We start from the raw sequence: 22,935 nt of genomic DNA on the forward strand, positions 1-22,935 counted from the left end.
AGCAGTCAGTACAATCCACATCAAAGGCTAAATCTTTACATATTAGTGAAGTAGATTGTGGAATTATACATGGGATGTATATTTTCCACATTAGGTCTCCTCAACCCCAGGACATTCAAATATTTGATAGACTAGTTAAGAGGCAGTCCTTTTTTTTAAAAAAAGACTCTTCCTTCACGATCGGTGGAGGGTTTAAGGATCATATGGTAATGTTAGCTCGGAACAATTTACTGTCATATGGAAGTTTAATGAAAGACTTTGTCAGCTAGGTTAACATTTGTCTTAGGAGACTGAAATGTAGTTCCTTTACAAGCAAGTTTACAAGCAAGAAAATCCCACTTCAATATTTCTACTATAGCAGCCACCAGTTTTCACTTCAGTGTTTTTAGAGTGTACAGAGTAAAGAATTGGAGCTGTCCAACAGAATAGTTTGTACATTTTCTTCCTCCTCTGAAGAGTTTTAAAAGGGATTTTAGACCTTGATGGCGAGAATCCCAAAACAAGAGTAAAATGAATTTATTTTATTGCAAACAAACGTCTAAAGTTAAATTTCTCCACCTACTTTTTTAAAGAGAAAAAGGAATCAGCAGGCTAAGGAGGTACACCCATTTGAGAATTGACATGATTAAAAATTAGATATAAAATGGGTGACTCACAGTTTCATTAGCTTACAAAAATGGTGGAGTAACTACTACAAGCACACTAGGTATACAGTATTTTGGGGGAAAAGGGTTATACAGACACACAGCTAACTTCATATAGATCCCATTAGACAACTGGATTTACAACAAGTTTTGTTTAATAAGAAATGGGCAAAGCCAGCTTCTTTTCAGAATCAAAATGCAGAACAAATGGAAAAGAATTCATGGTGTTGTACCTTCACAAGTTTGAGCCTTCACAATTAATGCAACCAAGTTTTACACTTTAAGAGCTCTTCTACATGCACTCCACCTTCACTATTTAGCTCCAGGTTTCCACTTTGCACCCAGTTTTGCTGAACTTCAATGTTATAAAACCTTGCTAGTTATTGCCAAAAACTTTTGCTTTCCCACTCCCTCTACCCAGAAACCATATAGAGAGGATGGAGTGTAATATGAGCATTACATAGTCTCATGATATCCATGAGGGCCACTATGAGCCTCCACATGAATCTGGTTGCTAACATTTCTATTCAATTGTGACAATGACTCACGACTGTTTCCTAGAAATTGGGGGAGGGAGGAAAAAGGAGAAAATTCTTTAATAAAAAGACACCAGGTACAAAGCAACGTTTTACTTTTGTTGTGGTAAAAAAAAAAAAAGTCACATTTTACAGATAAAATGTAGAACCCTGAAATACTGACACATTCTCTTATCGTGCACAATGCTGAGGTTCTCTTACGAATCACTTTAAAACTGCAATTAAAAATGTACAAAAAAAAGAAAGAAAAAAAAAATCAACCCACAAAGCTTCTAAAAAAGGAACCCGCAGGCACTTCCTCTTGTGGAATGTTTAAAAAGTTAGCCTACTAAAGAAAAACAGTCGACTTCTTGTGAAGGTTTTGGAGAAATATGTATCAGTTCGTTTATTTGGGTATTCAATAATATCCTTGGTGATAATGCTGACTCCATGGCTTCTGACCCCAGAATTGCTGCAATAGATGGGATAAATAATTAAATTTTGAATTGTAACCAGACATTACTCACTGCTCACTTTCCTACATTAAAAATATTTACAAGGAAATTAGATGACACCTAACTAAACAGGGAAGATTACAACTTTTCAGTTAGCAGTAATATCTGAAATGTGTAAGAAACAGGAAGTTTCATATTGTTTAATGTAATGCCATATTGAGAAGAAACCAAATATACTGACAGACATGACAACCAATAAGCCACAGCTGAAATGCAAGATATCCTAGACTTTGCCCAGCATATATCCTAGACTTTGAGACAACTTTGCCCAGCATTTTCACACATGTAAATGAGCCAATTCCTAAGGACTTAAAGAAAAGTCTCAGAGGTTACTTACACCCTGCTGCCACTGGTTGTAGCCCTGAGATTGGTTTTTGTAGCCACGATTATTTCCCCTTCCTCTGAAATTCTGTAACAAGAAGGTGTTTTAGAACACTACTGCATCTGTTGTAGGCCACATTCCAGAAAGGTATGCATGAGAATCCAAGACTTACCAATGCACCTGTCATGGTACAAACCTTGCAAAGACACTGAAAAGCTCTTAAAATGCTTACATTTCTCTCCATTGTTTCAGAGATTTATATTTGGTGAGGGTTTTGGATTGGATAGGTTTCATAAGCCAGTACTTCTCAAACTGCTGCTGCTGGTCTGAAGAACTGACTAATCCAGTTTTGACTCGTTTCCAGCTGGCTAATTCTATTAAGACAACTATAAATACAAATAATGCTCCCATTCTTTCATGTAAGCAACTGTTGCAGTCACCACAAGGCTATTTTGTGATCAGACAAAGATATGGTTCATTTAATAATGAATGAATGAGAGAAAAGGTGGTGCACAGAGTTTGGGATACAAGCCACACTATGGAAGTGTACTTAAGAATTTTCACTATATTGGAAGAAATGCAGCAATCTGGCTTAACGTAAGTGTTTGGGAAGTTTGTCAAGTCAGTCTATTAGCTTGGGCTCCATCTGCTGGCTCTTTGACAGTCTAGATAATCCAACCTAACTTTTGAATGCCTCTACTGAAATTTGTCCATTAGAAAGAGTAGCAATTAAGTTCCTGGTGCTGTTCAGATCCCAAACAGCTATTAGGAGATCCTCAAAATACTTATGGAACATGATGTCTAGATGAGGAAGTTTCAGCTTGAACACCTGTTCTTTTGCTTTTCAGTTAGCATTTCATTAATACATTTACAAGAATATCTGGATGACTTACTACAGCCAGACAATAGATATTGCTATTTGCCATTTGGAATAACAAGGAACCAATGCTTTCACTACTTATCCTCACTAACCTGCCTAAATGAATGCACTGTGCTTAACAGATGTATCATGTACTAGATCAGCCCCCAAAATTGGGATACATTTGTCCTCCCACATCATACAAGTGACATGGCCAGTCATAAGGAGGTCCCATGGCCACCCCCCAAACCATGAGCAGTGTACACTTTGGGTTGTAGTGCTTGAAGCAGTTAAAATTTGTATTTCCTTTTTGCACCCCTTTTCTTACGAAAAAGTTACTCCTTCAGTTACATTTCACTTTACTTGCAATAATGTGAGGGGAGCCTTGCATATCTGTACATCTCGGGAGCTACCAGGGACTGTGAAACATGGAACACAGTCCCTAGTGTTATTTTTCAAGTCTTGGTAGTCTGGATATGGTAGCTCCTGTAGTTTTGAGCCTACATATGCCTCCAGATATTCCATAAAGCAAGTACATTCATTTACTGGGTTACTGCTATTAAAGTTGTGAAAATGCTTTCTCAGTTATGTATGTTTTCAGGAGCATTTTACACAGGTGCTGTCCCTTTCACTTAACAATTCTATGTCAACATTTCTATTAAATCAGTTAACTGTTACCTTTCCTCCTCAGGTGTGGCAGGGGCACACAAGCCATGAACTGCCTTAACTGCTGTTGGGCACCAAAGAACTAGCGGTGGAAGAGCAGATAGTGAAAATGCTTAGACTAGTGCTTCTAGCTTTCACAACACACGGAAAAAATCTCGTGGGAACATAATGAAAAATTCTGCTGCAGTGCGCTTAGACTGCAAACACAAGAGCTTTAAATTTCTGATTTAACAGGAGCAAGCAAAGGCGTAAAGTCTTGCCAATTATACCAGATGCATTAGCTCTAAGCACATTTAATAAAGGTTTGGTACCATGTGTATTAGCAAGCATTCTAGATGCTTGCACCAATATTAAAGTAGACAGCCCTTTTAAGACAAAAACTCACCATACCACTATCAAAGGAGAGTTGTTTTTAAAACTGTGAATCAACATGCTTCAACCTGCAAATTTGTAAATTACTACTGTAACCTTTCAAGTAAGAAATTGCCTTAAATACCTGGTAAGTCAGCTTTAGCACACCTACAGAATGCATTACGTACCTGGTTGTAATTCCCCCTGTTGGGCATTCCACCTCTGTTATAGTTTCCTCTGTTTGAGTAACCACCTCTGCTTGGAAAGACAGGACCACGAGGATATGGATAGCCAATTGCCCCACTGCCACCACCACCGCCACCACCTCCTCTCTGAGGCATATTGCCACCTCTCCTGTTGTATCCACCACGGTTCCCTGGGACTGTGGAAAGAAAAAATAAAAAACATGCATTTGTTTGACAGCTCTTTCTTATATGAGAACTATTGTCTGATATAGCTGACATATCTCACATCCTATGTTTTACACCTACTACATTTTTAAGGAAGATTTGTTTTGCCTAATGGATTTGGATTTCAAGCCCACCGGCTTCAAATGAAAAAGAATGCCTGAATAGGAAATTTCTGATCTAATTGAGTAAAACATCTAGAGACACCAATGTAGTACAAAACCAAAACACGAAATCCAAATGTGAAAAAATTCAGAAGCAGCGCCCTTGACAAGCCATATGAATACAGTATAGGATCTCTAGTTCCCTCTAAATTATGGACTAACGTAAGTTAGTTAGCAAACTCTTTTTTAAATGCCTTGACTTCCTCTTCAAGTGTATCTGGAGTTGGAGTCGAAGTCAAGCTTTCCCCAGCATAAAGGTAATGAAACAGCTACAGTCAAAGGTTAACACCAAAGCCAGAAACGCCTATAAAGTTAACAGGTCTGTTTCTAGGCCTACCTCCTCCTCTGAAGTTGCCACGCATGTTGAATCCTCCACGTCCTCTCTGGCCACCTCTGTTAAACTGATTTTTACCACTTTTTTTGTTACTCTTCTTTGAGCCAGTGTTCTGTTTCTTTTCAGGAGGAAGAGACTTTTTACTTTCTTCTTTATATTGTTCCAAGAGCTTCTCAGCCTCCTCTTTCTGTAATTCTACATAGGTTATTTCATCAAAACATTCTGCTACTTCCGGCAGTGTGAAGTTTCCTATAAAGGAGAAAACCCTGGATGTTCAGAATACCCATTCAGATACAATAAAACCCTTTACTCACTCCTCCTACAACAGCAGGGACAAAATTCCAGAAACCGAATCACTGAATATGAAGACAAAACTGAGGAGTGGTAAGTGAAGCAAACAGTCCACCAAGAAGTTGCTAACACTATCCAAAGCTAGAAAATATTCTGCCTATTAACTTTTTGAACCCTGCACTCAGAGCAAACATCAATGTCTGCCAAGCATGTTTAATGTTTTTTTTAATAGGGCACTTTATGCCACGACAGCTTTGTGCATCTGCATGGAGCATATCAGCATGACTGAGTAGTGTTAAGGACTGCAGCAGAGGGAACACACAATATAGTGTTGTCTTACAAAGCTATGATAGTCTTCCAGTTTCTAGGTTTTAGTGTAACTGTTTTAAGGTAAGCAAATTTGAATTCTAAAAATTTACATTATCCCTTTAAACAGATACTCAACATCCTAAAACACAGTATAGGATTATGTTCCATGCCTTTCATTTTGAGAACTGCATGCTCTGGAAGATCTTTTCCCTCCACCTCTGCCTTCTTTTGTGTTCTTTGCTTGTAGTCTTCATCTTTTGGGCAAACAACAACTGCTTTGCGCTGGAAGCCTGCAAACAGGCACATTTTTCTCCTCTGCGCAGCTGCAGACACATTTGTCTGAAAAAAATGCAGTAACTTACTACACGTAGCTGTCATTGTCAGAACTAAAGGAAGTTAAACTTATGGTGTATAAATTTCATCTCTACAAGAGCTTGCAATGACTTTTACATGTAAGTGGAAGGAAAGATGTAGCATGGTGCAACTTTACAAAATCTTACTCTTTTTGGATGTGAACACTATTTCCCTCAACACCCCACAATTTTGGAAAAATTGTAGATGATATATGAAGTGATTAAAAATGCTTGTCGTACAATTCAACCTTTGGCCTCCTCAATGAGGTAAGCAGGAAAAGTGGTAGAGCACAACAGCTGCTAGATTCTAAACCTGAATCCCACTTAGTTATTTCCATTCTAATTTAAAATTAATTTCATACTCTGTAGCTTATACCTGATCCAAAATGAAGTTCCGCTTCTTACGAGCGGCAATCTCAATGAACTTGCCAAGACACTGCGGAGCTCTCTGCAACAGTGTGTTAAGTTTTCCAGTGTCAGCCATCTGCCTCTTAAAACCTGCAACCTACAGAAACATTTTCCAAAGTTATAGTAGTACCGATCTGGTTGATGACCTATTCTTTTGTCAAGTGCTTTTATCTGACATTGAAGACTTAATTTTTTTAAGACAAGTGAACCCCTCAAAACTCATTTGAATTGGTGTTCTTAACATCATCCCACAAAAGGAATGGTAATTCTTTAAAAAGTGTGCTGTGGCAAGTGAGCAATATTTCTCTTCATAATCACCACAGACATCATGCAAAAGCAATAACTACTACATTAAAATCCATGTCAGAATTTAGAGGTGTAACCCATCCTCAAAAAGCAATACAGGACTAGAACAAAAATAGACAGACATTTCATAACTAGCAGGTCAACCAAAGAAATCTGATTTCTACTAAGAACATATATACTACATAAGCTTTAGAAGCCTGCTGTAATTCATGCTATATTTACTTTGTTTAATCAAAATTCCTTAAGGCTCCCAAAAGGCAAAGAACTAGTCAATACTTTGTGAACTTAAATATCAAATAAATAGTATGGGGATGAAAAAAAATCCAAGTAACCTTTCAACTTTTATAAGTCTACGACAGACCTCAGTCCTGCCACTACTTACCATCATTTTGTCCATAATAGTATTTGTTCCAAGGATATTGTATTTTCCAGGGTTTTCTGCTGCATGTTTGGAAACCCATGTCGTCTTCCCAGCTCCAGGCAAGCCAATCATCATTACCACCTATTATGACACAGTTTAGATGTTATAGTTTAAGTGGAAAGCCAAATTAGAAGCTGTGCTAACTGGCAGCTTATCAAAAAATGCTGCCATATTATGCCAATTATTGCTTTAATTGGTTCATTTAGTTAAAATATGGAGAAACATTAGAACGGGTCCAAACAAACTGGTAAACTTCATAAAATGGCCAATCGTAAATTACCCGTTTTAAGAACTAACATCCACACAGATGGCCAAAATGAGTTGTATAGTAAAATTTTCAATCTGATTACTGCAGTTAGATTAATATGCTTTAAAAAACATCACACTTACTTCACAGTCTCTCTTTTGTTCAGGTCCCTTTGGTCCTCTAACCCGATCTTCTAATGGAACCTTCTGGATGAAGCTATACTCTTCAGGTACGGGAAAGTAGGGTTCATCCTTCTGACCAAAGTTGAATTCAATTGCACAGTTATGGCAGAGAACATGTGGGAAGAGTGGTCGCCCATCAAGAACTTCCTTACTGATTTTGAATGCAACACCAAGATCCTGCCCATTCTTGGAATATGAGAGTTCCACTTCATCGCCTTCAAAATTCTGTTAATACATAAAACTAGTTTAACTTGCACTAGTATAAAGACCAAATTAGTAGGAACCCAAGTACTCTGTATATAATCACTTCAAGTTTCCTTTTATCAAGACTTCATGATGGAATCTCAGTTTCCATCTTTTGTCCGCAATACAAGTAACCAAACTTATCTTATTTAAGGTTTTGCTAGACATAAGAAAAATGCAGCCCTTAAGATAAACGTAGATAAAAAATTATCAAACTTTGTATAATGTAAATGTCTTCCATGTAGAAAATGGCTTTAACTCAGTTAAAGCAGCATCAAGTAATGTACCAACACTAAGAAAATTAACCAGAATGTTTAAGATAAACTATCTTGCTCCATTTTTTTTGGAATCAGGTCAGTCCTTCCCACATAACTAAGCCAGAAAATTCAAGTTTCAAAAACACAGAAATAGTGGAAAACTTACAGCAAAACACGCAATCACATCATTTTCATCAAACTTCTCACCAAAGTCTTCAGTCTCACAATTGCATGTCTTTATTGCTTTTAGAGAATATCCGTAAGAAAATTCTTCTTCACCTGGTGAAAGACCAGACAACTTAGAGGAAAGCTACAGCAACTAGCTACAATCTTGCGTTCTAGATTACTTACTTTAAAACATTCTAAAAAAAGTTTAAAAAGAGTTTATATTCATTCAAACGAATAGTGCTGTGTCTCATTTTGCAGGTGCTTCACCGTAGGCTATTATCTAGTAGGCGTTCCAAAATAAGAGGGAAAAAATGCAGCTAGACATCAAAACAAAGAAATCAGATATTCCAAATTACTCAAAGTCTGTCCTTCAGCATTGTTTTTAAATATTTCTAGTCTTAAAAAAAAAAAATTTACACCATAGATTTTATTACATCCTTGAAGTTCTTGACCTTCTCTACTCACTCCAGGTACTGTAGCTCATTATTGAATTCTACCTTATGAACTGTAAAAATGGACTACACCTTTAGTTTTTAAAAAGATATTTGACTTTTACTGAAACGAATTAGGTGGCAGCTAAGAACTATCTTTTAGAAGGAGCCAATACCATCAACAGATACTGCTCCAGATTACCATTTGTTCAATAGCGAACATTTCAACAAGCACAGTAGACATAGATATTAAAACTGGATCTTAAATTCTAATAGTTTGTGCACCAGCACACCTTTAAAAATATTAGTTTACAGCTGCTGCAGCAGAAACAGATGGGAACTCAAACATTATCTACAAAAATGGCACCTCACTAACAATAGTGGGTGTTTAAATATTTAGACAGCAGAATACTAGAATAATTTCCTTTCATCCAGCAGAGTATTCTTTCCTCCTGCCCACTTTCAAAAGTGAAATAATTTTGGTAGAAACATCACAATTCTTTATTTTCCTATTAATAATTCTGAGTGTAATATCTGTGTTTCTTTCTCTGGACTTGTGCCAAGATACTTAGCAATCTGCTCTTCAAGACAGTCTTGTGCTGACGGCACACAGGTTATATGCAGAGCAAAGATTATACAGAATTATTCTACACAGCTGATGTTTTTATCATTAAGAGGGAAGCACAGTTCTTGCAAAGTCAAATAGCCCTTACATCTATAATATTCAAAAACCAGCTTGTTTTGGCTGAAGTGTATTCTTCTTTCAAAGCCACGGTCTTCACAGAATCACTTGATACAATGCCTATCTTAGTGTGGTTAAGAGGCATCACCAACAGCAAAAAAGCCTACACAGATTCAGTTACTCCATAAGAAGTAAAGCAGTCATCAAAAACAGGCTGAATGCCTTTTAGATAAGTTTAAGTAATACTGACTGACATATTTTGAAGTCTTACCAAGCAACATTCCACTTGTACTCAGTGACCAGCCAACCCGCACTTCATGAATGTCAATGTCTTTTGTATACAGATGTTTAACAGGAATCTTCTCTGTAACCTGTTTTTAAACAAAAATTGATAAAGTGAAATGAAATATCAGGTTCAAACAAGACAAATTCCTGAAGGAAATATTTTGAAGCCTGTATTAAGAGGTGATGCAAAATATTAAGTATGAATAGGAGCATACCACATTTTCAGGTATGGGGGGGGGAGAAGGGGAGGGTTGAAGTGGGGAAGAGTTAAGTAGTCTTGAGTTAAAACGTTCTGGAACTACAAGTCAGCTACCAAGTACTTATATCTTCTGGCTAAGGACGTAAAGGTGTGTGTGACTTCAAGGAACTTTGTTTATGGGGAGGTTGGGGCATTTGAAGTACAAGGAGCCCTTTTAACTTTAAAATTAGTATTATGTTGAATACACACACACTCGACTCTTCTGTATGGTAATATGTCAGTACCCTGCATGCATAAGAGTGAACTAACATTACTCTAGCCAATACGGTACAGATTAAAGTGCAGTATTACATGAAGAAATTAAGCCAGTGTTTTGATACAACAAAACACTGTTGTAGTGATACAAGGACAGTTTAAAGCTTAACAATATTTCTTTTATAGCAAGCGACTAATAGGCAAATGTTATCAACTTTTGCAGAACCTATTCTTTCTTTAAAGACATATTACTTTTATGATTACAAAGAAAAAAAAAACACCCTTAAGTCCCCATAAATGTGTAGACAGCTAGCTGCCATATGTTTGCCGCTGCTCAGAGCTTTGCCAAGCTGTATCAAGTGAAAACCAACTAGAATCCTGTGCTCTTCAAAATCATAAGCAGAATGACACTGACTTGAAGACAGACAAGACAATTGGAGCTGGAGCAGTAATGGCAATGGCAGCAGGCACCAAGAATAATTCATTAAGGGAGCCTGGGTAAAAGGAGATACCCACCCACCAACCCTTGCAGGAGCCAGGAGGCCTAAGGGCACTGGATGAAAGGAGAACAAAAAGCAACTAGAATTGTGCCTGGGGTGCATGCACAGAAAAGGCTTAAGAATTTAAGACATAAGCTGGAAGCAGTGAGCCAAGACAAGGACCAGCACCTGCTGGTAACTTCAGCACCCACCCCTTTCCCAGCAGGTGGGAGGTGCTGGCTTTGTACATGGTTGTGGACCATCTACAGCACTGCTGCTTCTTTCCCCTTCCCACTCTGATCAATGCTGGCTTCAGCTAGGAGACGGAGTCCCAACTATTAGTTGTCTGGTAAAGTTACCAACTCCTGTGGCAGGCATACATGACTGGGTATGGCCAGGAATGAGATTGCTGGGTTAAATTACAATTAAATACAGTACCATTTTATTCCTTCAGACTGTAGGTGGCATGAAGTGCAATCCTCTTATCTTGGCTAGTTGGCGTTAGATCTAAGTTTTTCAAGCCTTGTTTATAGCTATATGTATGTAAATCGCTGCATTCTGTAGACTCTTTGTATAAAAGGAAGTCATTTTGTCAGTTAAGTTATTTTTCATGTTTTAAATAAAAAGTTCTCTCTACGGACCAGAGGAACAATTTAAAAATCCCTATGCTTTGGATTTATCCCATCCGATGTAGCTACAATTGAATGGAATTATATTTTTGTAAAATTCCAGCTATACCAAGATGAGCAATAATTAAAGTCTTTACACATGCTCAAGATTATTCTCCACTAAAACAGTAATAATAGGATTTACCTTCATTTCAAAGCAGACTTTGCCTGTAGAAACTCCATAGGAGGCTCTCCCTCCAGCCCAGAGAAAGGCAAAACTTTCCATGGTCAGAGAGGAAGCACTAAAACGGTCTCTTGAGATTTTAAAATGTAGGTCGCAGTTATCTGTCAATATAATAAAAATCATACTTTTTACTGCTTTTCATATGTCGTCTGAAATTTAAACAGATTAGTTTAAAACAAATGTTGGGCACTTAAATAGGTGATCTGACTTTCAAAAGTGCCAAGCTGTTGATTACAAGCGGTCTTAGCACTCATGAAAGTAAGCCAATTATTTGGATGCCCGGATATGGCTTTCAGTGTAACTTTCAGGTTTCAAAGTAACAGCCGTGTTAGTCTGTATTCGCAAAAAGAAAAGGAGTACTTGTGGCACCTTAGAGACTAACCCATTTATTTGAGCATAAGCTTTCGTGAGCTACAGCTCACTTCATCGGATGCATACTGTGGAAACTGCAGAAGACATTATATACACAGAGACCATGAAACAATACCTCCTCCCACCCCACTCTCCTGCTGGTGACAGCTTATCTAAAGTGATCACTCATGCTAAAAAGTTTCGGCATACACCTTTAAGTTACAATTAACTTCAGAAAGTTCTCAGTATTGTTTTCAGTATTTAACTTATTCAGTAAGTTATTTCCATATGAGGCATGACCGGAACACAGCTCTCCTGTTCCTGGATATGGACACTTCGATAAGCCAACTGGCTCGCTGAATATTGGTGGTTCTTTCCCAGCTCAAGGTTTCAGATAGCTGATCAACTAGAAAGTCCTGAGGAAGCCTGATGAGTGTTACGAATCAGTTTTACACATTTATTGATGTTTCCCAATTTCCTATAAAAACCTGTTGCTAGTGAGTCTACACGTCACCGTTTAATTTATTTCTATTTACCATATGGTGTAACAAAGTTAACTGTTTACAGGCAGACATCAAAAATAGCCTTAAACACGGATAGGTGCTAACAGTTTATACAATATTAAGATACAAACAGAGTACCAAAAGCTATATGTGGGGTGTGTGTGTGTGTGTGTGACTGGCTTGAAATTAAGATGGCTACTTGTTAGTAATGTAGACAATTAAAATAAAATACTCCAAATCAGATATAGGTAGCTTACACAGGGAGAGCATGGCAGGAGATGATCCTTCAAAATGAGAAAAAAGTGCCATGGGGGGGGGGGGCAGGGAGGGAGAGAGAGACAAACAAAACACCACCCTGGTGCACAGTTGGAACCTCAGTCCCAAAGAGGATGTCAAAACTGAAGCCAGTAACACCATGGAAGCCTCTTGAGGGCAAAAAAAAGCAGATCTTAAGCCATAACAAACCAATGTAACATGGGGATGCGAGGTGTGGGACGCAGCCCTTGAAGTGCCCAAGAATGTACTAGAAACCACAGCCACACTGAAATTTAGCGAATATATTATCCTGCCCATGTATACGACTTGCCTTCCCCACTTCTAATTAGAACAGCACATAAGATTTAAAAGTTAACAGTAACCAGTCTATGCACACACAAAGGAACTGAACTATTTTACATGCTGCATCTTGTGATAATCTTAAAACTAAGAAGTCTCAACAGTACACATATACTTTAGGTCTAAGATTTAAGGTGCTTAGTATTATCAGAATTCTCGGTTTGTATGGAATGACCCTGTCTACTACTACAATGTTTGCAACTGAAATTTATTTTGTACTACTAATAAATACTTTCATCCACGGTTCTCAGAACACTTCCGATACCCTCCACACATTATTGCATACAAACCAGAAAGTGAAACTGATTAGAGATAAGCTTGCATAGTTCTGCTTACCTGTTTTATAAAAACATTTACAATTTAAAAGAAAAGTTAACACCCCTTTGTATGGAAGTGTCAGGAATATATAATCTGGATCAATGTTGCCCAGAGGCTGACACAAGTAGAAATATAATGCAATCTAAAAACTGGTGGACTCTAGGAAATACAGGCCACCAATGCACATGTAGTGTTTCCTCACTCCACTGGTCATATTAAGTTGACATCTGTGTAAAATGACTGGACTTCAGTGGCATAACTACTTGTGTTCAAGAAAACTAAACCACTACTAGTGGTACAATAAAGCCACAGCTATTATTTAGGCACTCTGAAAGTTCTATCATTAAAAAACAGCTGCTTACGACTAGCAGTTTTCAATTAAGAATGAAATCCTGTCTATCAAGAAACACTACCAAACTGAATTAACTGCTAGCACTTTCCAAAAAAAATAAAATTATAAGTTTCATAAACTACACCTAACCCATATTGTCTGTTGAGGTGACCGTGAATCCACATTTTCCCAGTTTTAAAAAGTCTCTCCACGAAGAGCAGAAACCTGATAAAATGATGTCAAAATACGCAGAGCAAACAAGCTGAAATATGAAACACTTCTATACTTTCAGCTATAGTAATCATAGGCCTGGTCTACACGGGGGGGGGGGGGGGGGGATATCGATATAAGATATGCAACTTCAGCTATGAGAATAGCGTAGTTGAAGTAGACGTATCTTAGATCGACTTAGAATCACTTACTTTGCGTCCTCGCGGCGCGGGATCGATGGCCGCCGCTCCCCCGTCGACTCCGCTTCCACCTTTCACCCTGGTGGAGTTCCGGAGTCGACAGAGCAATCGGGGATCGATTTATCGCATCTACACTAGACGCGATAAATCGATCCCTGATAGAGCGATCACTACCCGCAGATCTGGCGGGTAGTGTAGACGTGGCCTTAGCATTACTTGTAAACTACTACTATGTATGCTACTTTTAGACAAGTGTGATCTAAACTGTTCTCCCTTTAATGAAAGTGAAGGATATAATTTGCAGCTGTCTAACAGACTGGATAAGGTTTCTTTTTAAATTGACACAGTAACTATCCATTGGCTCAAGGCACTGTAGAAAATACGGTACTGCTTTACACAGAGACCATTAAATGCTAGTGACATATCATATCTGGAAAAACTAACCCCCCCGCCCCTCCCCCCACACACTTTACCCTTAGGGGCAGCACCAAGGGCTCACAAGTTGGTAATTCTCTCCCCTTTACAAATTTACTACTCTGCATAAGTCAATCATTGGAACTGGACATACTAGTGCTCAACCAATTCTGAGTCTAATGTACAGCTGACATTACAAATGACTGATAGGTAAGACTTTACAGCTGTACAAGGTTTGTACACAAGTAGGTAAGAATTCTCCATGCATACCAACACATTTCTACTTTGCACTGATGACTGACAACCAATCAGAAATCAAGTAATGGTTTGTTCTAACTTAATATCTACGCAAAGACTGCTCGTTGCAGAATAGGGCCTAAGCGAACTAAAAAGCAGAGTTACTTCATCACGATATGTACTCTCTTATCACTTTTTTAAATTAAGGTAAGCTGCCTCTTCCCTCCTAAGTTAGAATGGCTGTACAGTATAACAGAGCCTGTACGTACCATTTCATAATCAAGTTCTCAAAATAAACCAGCCCATTGAGTTTCTTTCCACTTCATTTATGTCTTCTCCCAAATTTTGAATCTCATTTGTTAACACCTGTCAGTAATTGGTGAACATTTTGGAAAGGTCTTGGTTACAGATCTGACGTACCCCTTTGCAATATACATCCTGAAACCCCTCCCCCCATTCCCTAGTTCACCAGCAAAACCAGGGATGATATTTTAAAAAAAAGTTTTAAAAAAGAACCATACAGGGAATAAAACCAAGTAAAGCCTTTCTGTCTCTCTTCGTATATCATAAAAAGCAGAAAAATGGCACAAGCCAATTCTGAAGTCCTTCACAGGTCACTTTCACTGATGAAAGTCAACCTGCATGTTCCTACTACAGTTCGGCAAGCTAGTTTTAAAAAATAAGGAGGTGTGTGTGAAGAGGAGGGCAGGGAATTTGTCACTAGAGTCAAAAAAGCAGAAATACTTACAAGTATCAAGACAGACCATTGTGTCATCAAACTGTTCATCTTCCTCTTCAACGGGTGGTTGAGGAGATTTGGCCCTAAAAACCAACGTAATAAATTTTGGTATTTTCCTTAACAGTGGTTTTTACAAACCGTAATTAATACCTAACTTTTAGTGCTTTCCATTGATAGACCTCTAATATTATTTAGTGGTTTGAAGTTTCTCTACCTGCTATACTTGTTTTCCTCAATGTATTCAAAATATCCCCGGCCATGGTCTTCACGTGGTCTCTTCACACCTCTCTTTTTATCACTAGCTTTTTGTTGTTCTGTTTTAGTATCTCCTACAGAAAGTAATTTAAATGAAAAATATGTTTAAGGTAGGTCCTGTTGAGAAATGCATTTTAATTTGTACAAGTTAGTATTTCCCTAAATGTTAGGTTTCAAATTAAAATTTAAGAGCACACAACCTAGCTGCCAGAAAATAATACCAGCGTCCTGCATAGAGATCTCTTAACATTATTTTAAAAAAAATTAAAAAAAAAAAAAGCAGAGTTGTCCTAGCTGCAGCACTAAGCTTCTGACAATGATGTGGTCTGAAAATTACTTCATGAATTGTCAGATCTGTAAAAAAAAAAAAAAAAAAAAAAAAAAAGGTGGCAAAAATAATGAGCTCATTTATACTGTCCCTGCACAGAGAAGACACCTGCTGGGTTCAGGGCCCAGGAAAGTTAAGCAGCTAAGAGACCAGTAACTCACTGCATTCAATAGATCATTTACATCCTCCTTCCCCTCCCCCACCCCGCAGGGCACACTGGAGCTGCGCACAAGGGCACTACGGAACTGCAGCGCCTCCCTTTCCGCCTGGCCCGGCGCAGCTTGGCGGCGGGGGCCGCTCCGCATGGGGCCTGGCCGCAGGGAAGGGGATTCCGCCTCCATTGTACCCAGCGTTCCAAAAGCGCGATCCCGAAGAGCAGCCAGGCCGGAAGCAACGTCACGCCGCGAAGCGTTCGTTTGCACAATACAGCGCGCCCCAGCGGCCCCTCCGGAACCGCCCCTCCCCCACGGCGCGGCAACCCCTTCCCCCTCGACCCCCCGCCGCGCTCGCAGACTGGCGCAACGGTCCCGCGCAACCACCCCACCTGCCCGAGACCCCCGCCCCCAGCACGGGGCCCGGCGCAGCCGCCGCAGGGAGACATGCGGCGGGGATGAGGGGGGGGGCGGGGGGCGCGCGAATCCCGACCCCCCAATCGCCGGCGGGGAAGGGCCCGGATCTCGTGCTAAACTACGAATCCCTCACCCCGGAAACCGCCCCCCCCGTCCCCCGCGCGCCCGGCCCCTCAGCCCCGGGGAGGCCGCTGCGGCCCGGCCACGCACTCACCCCCGACTGCCTGGGGCCCGGGGCGGCCGCCTCCGCCGCCGCCTTCCGCTTTCTTCTTGTCCTGCTGCTGCTGCGGCTGGTACTTGGCGGGGGTCGCCGGGCCGGCAGGAGCCGTTGCCGGGGGTCCCGAGGCGCCGCTTTTACCGGGCGCCTCCTTGGCGGGCACCCGCTGCTGGGGCTGCAGGAGCGGCGGCGGCTGCTGCTGCGGGGGCTGCTGCTCCCCGTGCCCGTTGGCGTCGCCGGCCGCGGCCTCCTCCTCGTCGGCGAGCTCGTCCTCCCCCTCCTGGAAGCCCTGGTCGTCTCCGTTCTCATCCTCCTCTTCCTCCTCCTCCGAGCCGGCCGCCTCCTCCTCCATCGGGCCGCCCCCGGCCCCCGCCCGCTCGCCGTTCTCCTCGCCCAGCTCCATGGCGTCGCCATCGGCCGCCTCCATCCCCTCCTCGTCGTCGTCCTCGGCGGTGGAGGCCGCGGCCTGGTCGGGGCCTCCCTCCTGGCCGATCTCGGCCGCCTCCCCCTCCATGCTGCCGTTGCCGGGCTCGGCGGCGCTGCTGGCGGGGCCTCCCCCGCCAGCCTCCTCTTGGTCTAGCGCGGCCTGGAGCCGCTCCATGAGATCGGCCTTGAGGCCCTTGTCGGAGAGACGCCGCTTTTTCAGCTCCTCCTTCAGCTCCGACACCTTCAGCTTCTTCACGTTGACGGGCGAGCAGCTCATGGCGGCGGCGCGGTGCCTGGCGGCGCTGGGCTCGGTCGGGCGGCGGCGCTGGGTCGAGGCCCCGGTGGGACGCGGGTGGGTGGGTGGCGCGGCTGGTTCGTGCGGCTGCGGCAGCTGCAGAGCGGACCCGCCTGGCGCCAAATCCTTTCACCGAGCTCGCGAGGGAGAGACGCGCCTCGCGGGGCCGAGCACGCAGCTCTGCCTGCCCCGCCCGCGCACGCAATATACCCCCTCCCTCCCCATTTACCGTAAGTGCCGCCGAGCGCCTCTCCAACCCCACTACCGTAAATACCCGCCCCAGCGCATTCAACCTTGCCAACCCCCAGCTTTTCCAGCGCCACAAAGGGGCAGGTATGAACCCTTCACGGGGCAGCAGGAACCCGACTAGTGCTCTTAGCAAAGAGCTACTGATGTTACTTGTGCCTGTACCACTGGCTGGGTATGACCTTGGGCAAGTCCCTTCCCTGCTCTGTGCCTTGGCCCCCATCTGAAATATACAAAGGTAGGGAAGTATCATCATCCTTAAAGCACCAAGCGCCCTGGCCCCGAAGTGCTATATAAATAGTAGCTATCAGCACTAATTGATAAGGATTATAGACAGGCACAGTGGAAGCGTGGCTGACTAGCTAGTAAACTGCAGCCTACAATCCTGCAGTGTCCATTTAAACCTGACCTGTTGCCTAGCGGGGAAGGGAGGCTGTAGTCTCCCCTTCCAGAAGGGTGAGTTGGAGTATTGTCTCCCTGCCCCAGGAAGCTGTGTTGTCCCTATCTACATCATCCATTAGAATAAAGAAGAAAATACAGAGTTAGTCTGTCGAACTGAAGGCTCCAATCTTGTGAGCTGATCCATGTCCATGAACCTCTGTGCCTGCAGGGATGTCATAGAATCATAGATGATTAGGGTTGGAAGAGACTCAGCAGGTCATCTAGTCCAACTCCCTGCTCAACCCCCCAACTAAATCATCCGAGCCAGGGCTTTGTCAATCCGGGCCTTAAAAACCTTTATGAATGGTGATTCCACCACCTCCCTAGGTAACGCATTCCAGTGCTTCACTATTTTACTAGGAGGGTGATGTTTCAACCTAGACCTCCCACACTGCGACTTGAGACCATTGCTTCTTGTTCTGTCATTAGCCACCACTGAGAACAGCCGAGCTCCATCCTCTTTGGAACCTCCCTTCAGATAGTTGAAGGCTGCTATCAAATTCCCCCTCACTCTTCTGCAGACTAAACAAGCCCAGTTCCCTCAGCCTCTCCTCATAAGTCATGTGCCCCAGCCCCCTAATCATTTTCATTGCCCTCTGCTGGACTCTCCAATTTGTCCACATCCTTTCTGTAGTGGGGGGGAAGCTGGACGCAATACTCCAGATGTGGCCTCACCATTGCCGAAGAGAAGGGAATAATCACTTCCCTCGATCCACTGGCAACACTCCTACTAATACAGCCCAATATGCCATTAGCCTTCTTGGCAACAAAGGCACACTGTTGACTCATATCCAGCTTCTCATCCACTGTAATTCCCAGGTCTTTTTCTACAGAACTGCCGCTTAGCCAGTCTGTCCCCAGCCTGTAGCAGTGTATAGGATTCTTCCATCCTAAGTGCAGGACTCTGCACTTGTCCTTGTTGAACCTCATCAGATTTCTTTTGTCCCAATCCTCCAATTTGTCTAGGTCACTCTGGACTCTATCCCTACCCTCTGGCGTATCTACTTCTCCCCCCCAGCTGAGTGGGGGGAGAGGTTATTTAGTTAGATTCCCTAAAGGGTCTGCCTGCACATACTGGCTCACAGGATCAGAATCCAAGTGCGGACTCCACAGGCTACACCTATTCAGTATGCAGAGCTCACACAAGCATGCTAGGAGCCAAGCTCCTGGATCTAAGACCTTGTCTACACACAAAAGTAGTACCCCCTTAATCATACCAGCATAGTTATACCAGGTAACCCTTTTTAGTGTGGACAGTTATACCAATATGAAGGTGCTTAGTTTATAGTTTAGGCCTTGTCTACACGAGAAATGTTATACTGGTACAACTCAGGGCTTGTCTACACTACCGTGTGAGGTCAATCTAAGATATGCAACTTCAGCTACATGAATAGCATAGCTAAAGTCGACATACTTAGATCTACTTACCGCGGTGTCTTCACTTTGGTAAGTTGACAGCTGACGCTCTCCCGTCAACTCCGTTTGCACTCCTCATTCTGGTGGAGTACCAGAGTCGACGGGAGTGCGCTCAGCGGTCGATTTGTCGCGTCTTGACCCCTGCTGGATCGATCTCTGCCTGCCGATCAGACGGCTAGCGTAGACAGGCCCTCAGTCAGTTACTGTTTATTGATACAGTTATGATAGTATAACCCCTAATATGGACACAGTTATACTAGCATAAAAGTGCCTTATACTGGTATAGCAGATTTTCTTTCCTGAACTAGAATAAGCTATATAAGCTTTTATACCAGTGTCAGTGCATCCACTCTAAGGGTGTTGTATAGTTAAAACGGAAGTGGTATAATTAAAGCAGTACAATTTTTGTTTTTATAAAAGCCCTCAGATTACTGCTCTGTCTTCAGATAAATTGAGTCCATCCTGGTGGGAGAAGACTCTGTACCCACCAACCCAGTTGACTCAGTCAAAAGGCCTTGACATCATCCCCCCACAGACACGTTGAGGTGGCAACAGCAAGGGCCGGCTCCTTCACACACACAGTCTATAAAGATGAGAAAAAGATCAGGGCTACCACAACGTTTTACCCTAGTGTTGATGAAGGTTAATATATTTTACATCAATTTAGTAGCTCTAAGTCAATCCTAAAATGGGTGCCTTGTATTAACCTGGACCAGCTAAAGAGAGGTAAAAGGCGTTAGCCTGCATCTATACGAGGGGAAAGGTCATTGTTTGGTCAGGGTTAGCCAACAGAGATAATCTAACCTTAATCTTTTCATCTAGACAAACCCAGGTACTCTGCTGAGGTAGTATTGGTGTGACACTACTGTTCTGGGCAAGGTGGTGGTGGGGGTTCAGCATTAACCTCTTAAAGTGAATGGGCAGTTCAGACCTTACAGAGGCTATGTCTACACGACAAATTCCTTTGATAATAATTTAAGTCACTCAGGGGATGTGAATAATCCACATCCCTGAGTGACATAAATTATACGGATCTAAATGCTGCTGTAGGTGGCGCTATGTTGGCAGGAAAGCAGGAGCTATGTCTTCTCCTGCCAACATAGCTACCGCCTCTCATGGAAGCGGGAGCTATTAAACCGATGACAGAGCTCTCTCCCGTCAGCTTAGAGCATCTTCACCAGAAGCACTGCAGCAGCGCAGCTGCAGCAGCGCAGGTGTGCCACTGTAAAGGATGTCATGTAGACATAGCCAGAGCTATTGTTTCAAATGCCTTCCTGAAGTTTGCAGACAACACTGCATCAGTTTACAAGTCATTTCCCGGGTTCTCTTTGCAACCAAGAATCGTAGAAACTTCTATAAAATGAATTAAGTTCTGATATCACATGACTCTGTTGAGCGGGGCCCTGTAAACTAAAGCCATATTCATGTCCTAATCTGGCTGCCCATTTAGACACACAAATCATAGCTTCCACCAGGACTTTTACTCCGTAGTCTCAGATCCAAGCTTTACATATGGATGGGCTCCTTCTAGCCTATGCTCTAGATCCTGCCTTAATCCACCCATCAGCACATACTTCTATATTTAAAAGGTACCCTCATTTTGACTTAGGGTATAGTCGTACACTGAAGACAATTGTAAAAAAGCATCTGCATTTCTCAAGATATCTGCTCCCTTTATGTATTCAATCATGTCTGCCAACTTTAGTAACACTTTCTTACTGCTCTACACTTGTGTAACCCTGGAGAATCAAAACAGCTAAGAGCTTTCATGCCCATCAAAAGATTTACTTACCCCACAACTTTTAAAATTACGTGTCTAAAGTTAGGATCCTAAAGTAATATTTAGACACACAAAGTCTAGTTTTACACAGATGCTTAACACATGCAGCACCCATTGGGAGGTGGGTTGCTCAGCACCTCTGATCATTGAGCCACTTTTACTTAGCCCTGGTCTACACCTAAAACTTAGATCAATATGGCTACATTACTTAGGGTTGTGAAAAATTCTGACCTAAATCCCCGTATAGACACCACTAGCTACTGCCTCTTGGAGTGCTGGATTAACTATAGTGGGGGGGAAAACCCTTCCAACACTGTATCCACACTATGTCACTGCAGCAACTGTAGCTGTGCTGTTGTAGTGTAGACAAGCCCTAAGTTTGGGCCAGTAATAAATGCAGGGTCAATTATGCCTTCAGTTACACCTGTGCAAAACGATGTTCAATAGATTTTCACAGGTGTAGCTGAGGGCAGGTTTTGGTCTACAGCACCTTCATTACTGGTGATTATGTCTGAGGAGAGAACCCAGTTTCATTTTCAAATCCCAGGTGATTGTGTCATTGGCAGTTAGAAAAGTTTTTTCCTGTAGAAACTGAAAAAATTGATATGAAATAATTGAGACAGACATAGAGCCCCATGTAGCTTTTTTTGTACTTTTAAGAGTAGAACCATACTGATGCGAGATACATTATTGCCATACAGTCATTTTGTTAAATCAAGACAATGTTTTTCCAAACCAAGAGACTCACTAGTCCTGAGTCCTGTAAGTGTTTTAGAACTTTAGCCCTTTTTTGGGGTGGGGGGAGGGGACACTATAGCCCTATTTTAAAAACAAAAAGTGTAATTAATGGGGAATATGCTTTCCTCATCCTTCTCTTCTGCAGCTCAGGCAGCTGAAAGGACTTTACTCAAGTTTTCACCATCTCCAGTTTCTGGCTGCCAAACACAGAGGTTTTCCTTATCCAAACCATTCACCTTTGGAAGATTATGAACCTCTGAAAATAGGGAGTTCTAGTAGAAACTGTTTTGCAACCATAAAACTTACAAAGTTACTCAGATAACATAACTGATATAAAAACGCAGCATCAGTGCTACTCACAAATCTCTGTATTCTAGACCTTATGTCCCATACCCTTCTGTTGCATGATATAAGACACTGCTGTGTATTTAAACTGAAAGGTGACAACCATCATACTCCAATTTCTTTCTGTGTCTATTATCCCCTCTACTTATTCTGTATTCATTTTTAAGGTTAGTTTATTTTTTCCTTCCCAGACACCCCTCCAAAAGGTACTTTTCGAGTCTTTTTAAAACTTATTTCACTCCCTCCTACAGTTTAACTGCTGCCTACTCCCATTTGATATTGCTATGTACACATTTATTCCTTTAGTCATTATTTCATTTGTCAATTTTCACTTCTCCTCATCTCCTTTACACTAAACTCCCTTGGTCTCTTCAAATTCCTCTCTCCCATTGACCGTGGGCCTTAGTTTCCATTGCTGTCTGCCCTCCATGTTCCTGGAAGGTCTCTTTTCCCCCCACCCAGCAAGAAACATGGATATGGAAGGAGTAGCAGGACATATCCAGTAGCTCTCACACCCTCATGTACTGTTTGTTAAGCAGTTCTTGCTTAGAGAGCCCAAATCCACCCATCAGAGGGACCCAAGTTTCTCCTTTAATCAGGAGGGCTCTGCTCTTCCAACTTCTGTAGCTTTTCAGGAATTAAGTGTCTCCCTTCAAAGCCCTCAGTTGTCCATGCTTCTGCCAGCCTCTACACTGTGTCTTTAGTGTTTCCTGTGCAAGCAGCATCAGCCAGCATTATGTAGCTCTCTGCCTCCAGGTGGCCAAAAGAGCTGCAGTGAAACTGTACAGGAAAGAACTTTATTGCTTAAAAAAGGAA

At 42.0% G+C, this 22,935-nt stretch overlaps 1 protein-coding gene across 1 annotated transcript; it reads right to left on the bottom strand.

Annotated features, from left to right (window-relative positions):
• Positions 1-506: 506 nt before the first annotated feature.
• HNRNPU (heterogeneous nuclear ribonucleoprotein U) lies at positions 507-17,304 on the bottom strand. The gene is made up of 14 exons (XM_075126972.1): positions 16,430-17,304; positions 15,278-15,392; positions 15,073-15,146; positions 11,107-11,246; positions 9,347-9,446; positions 7,961-8,073; positions 7,256-7,519; positions 6,827-6,946; positions 6,107-6,235; positions 5,548-5,716; positions 4,781-5,026; positions 4,061-4,254; positions 2,012-2,083; positions 507-1,631 (listed from the first exon to the last, which is right to left on the bottom strand). Exons 1-14 carry the CDS (start codon positions 17,133-17,135, stop codon positions 1,578-1,580), a joined length of 2,496 nt encoding a protein of 831 aa, XP_074983073.1. The 5' UTR covers positions 17,136-17,304; the 3' UTR covers positions 507-1,577.
• Between the last annotated feature and the right edge of the window lie 5,631 nt (positions 17,305-22,935).

The sequence above is a fragment of the Caretta caretta genome, chromosome 3 (assembly GCF_965140235.1).
Source record: "Caretta caretta isolate rCarCar2 chromosome 3, rCarCar1.hap1, whole genome shotgun sequence".
NCBI lineage: Eukaryota > Metazoa > Chordata > Testudines > Cheloniidae > Caretta > Caretta caretta.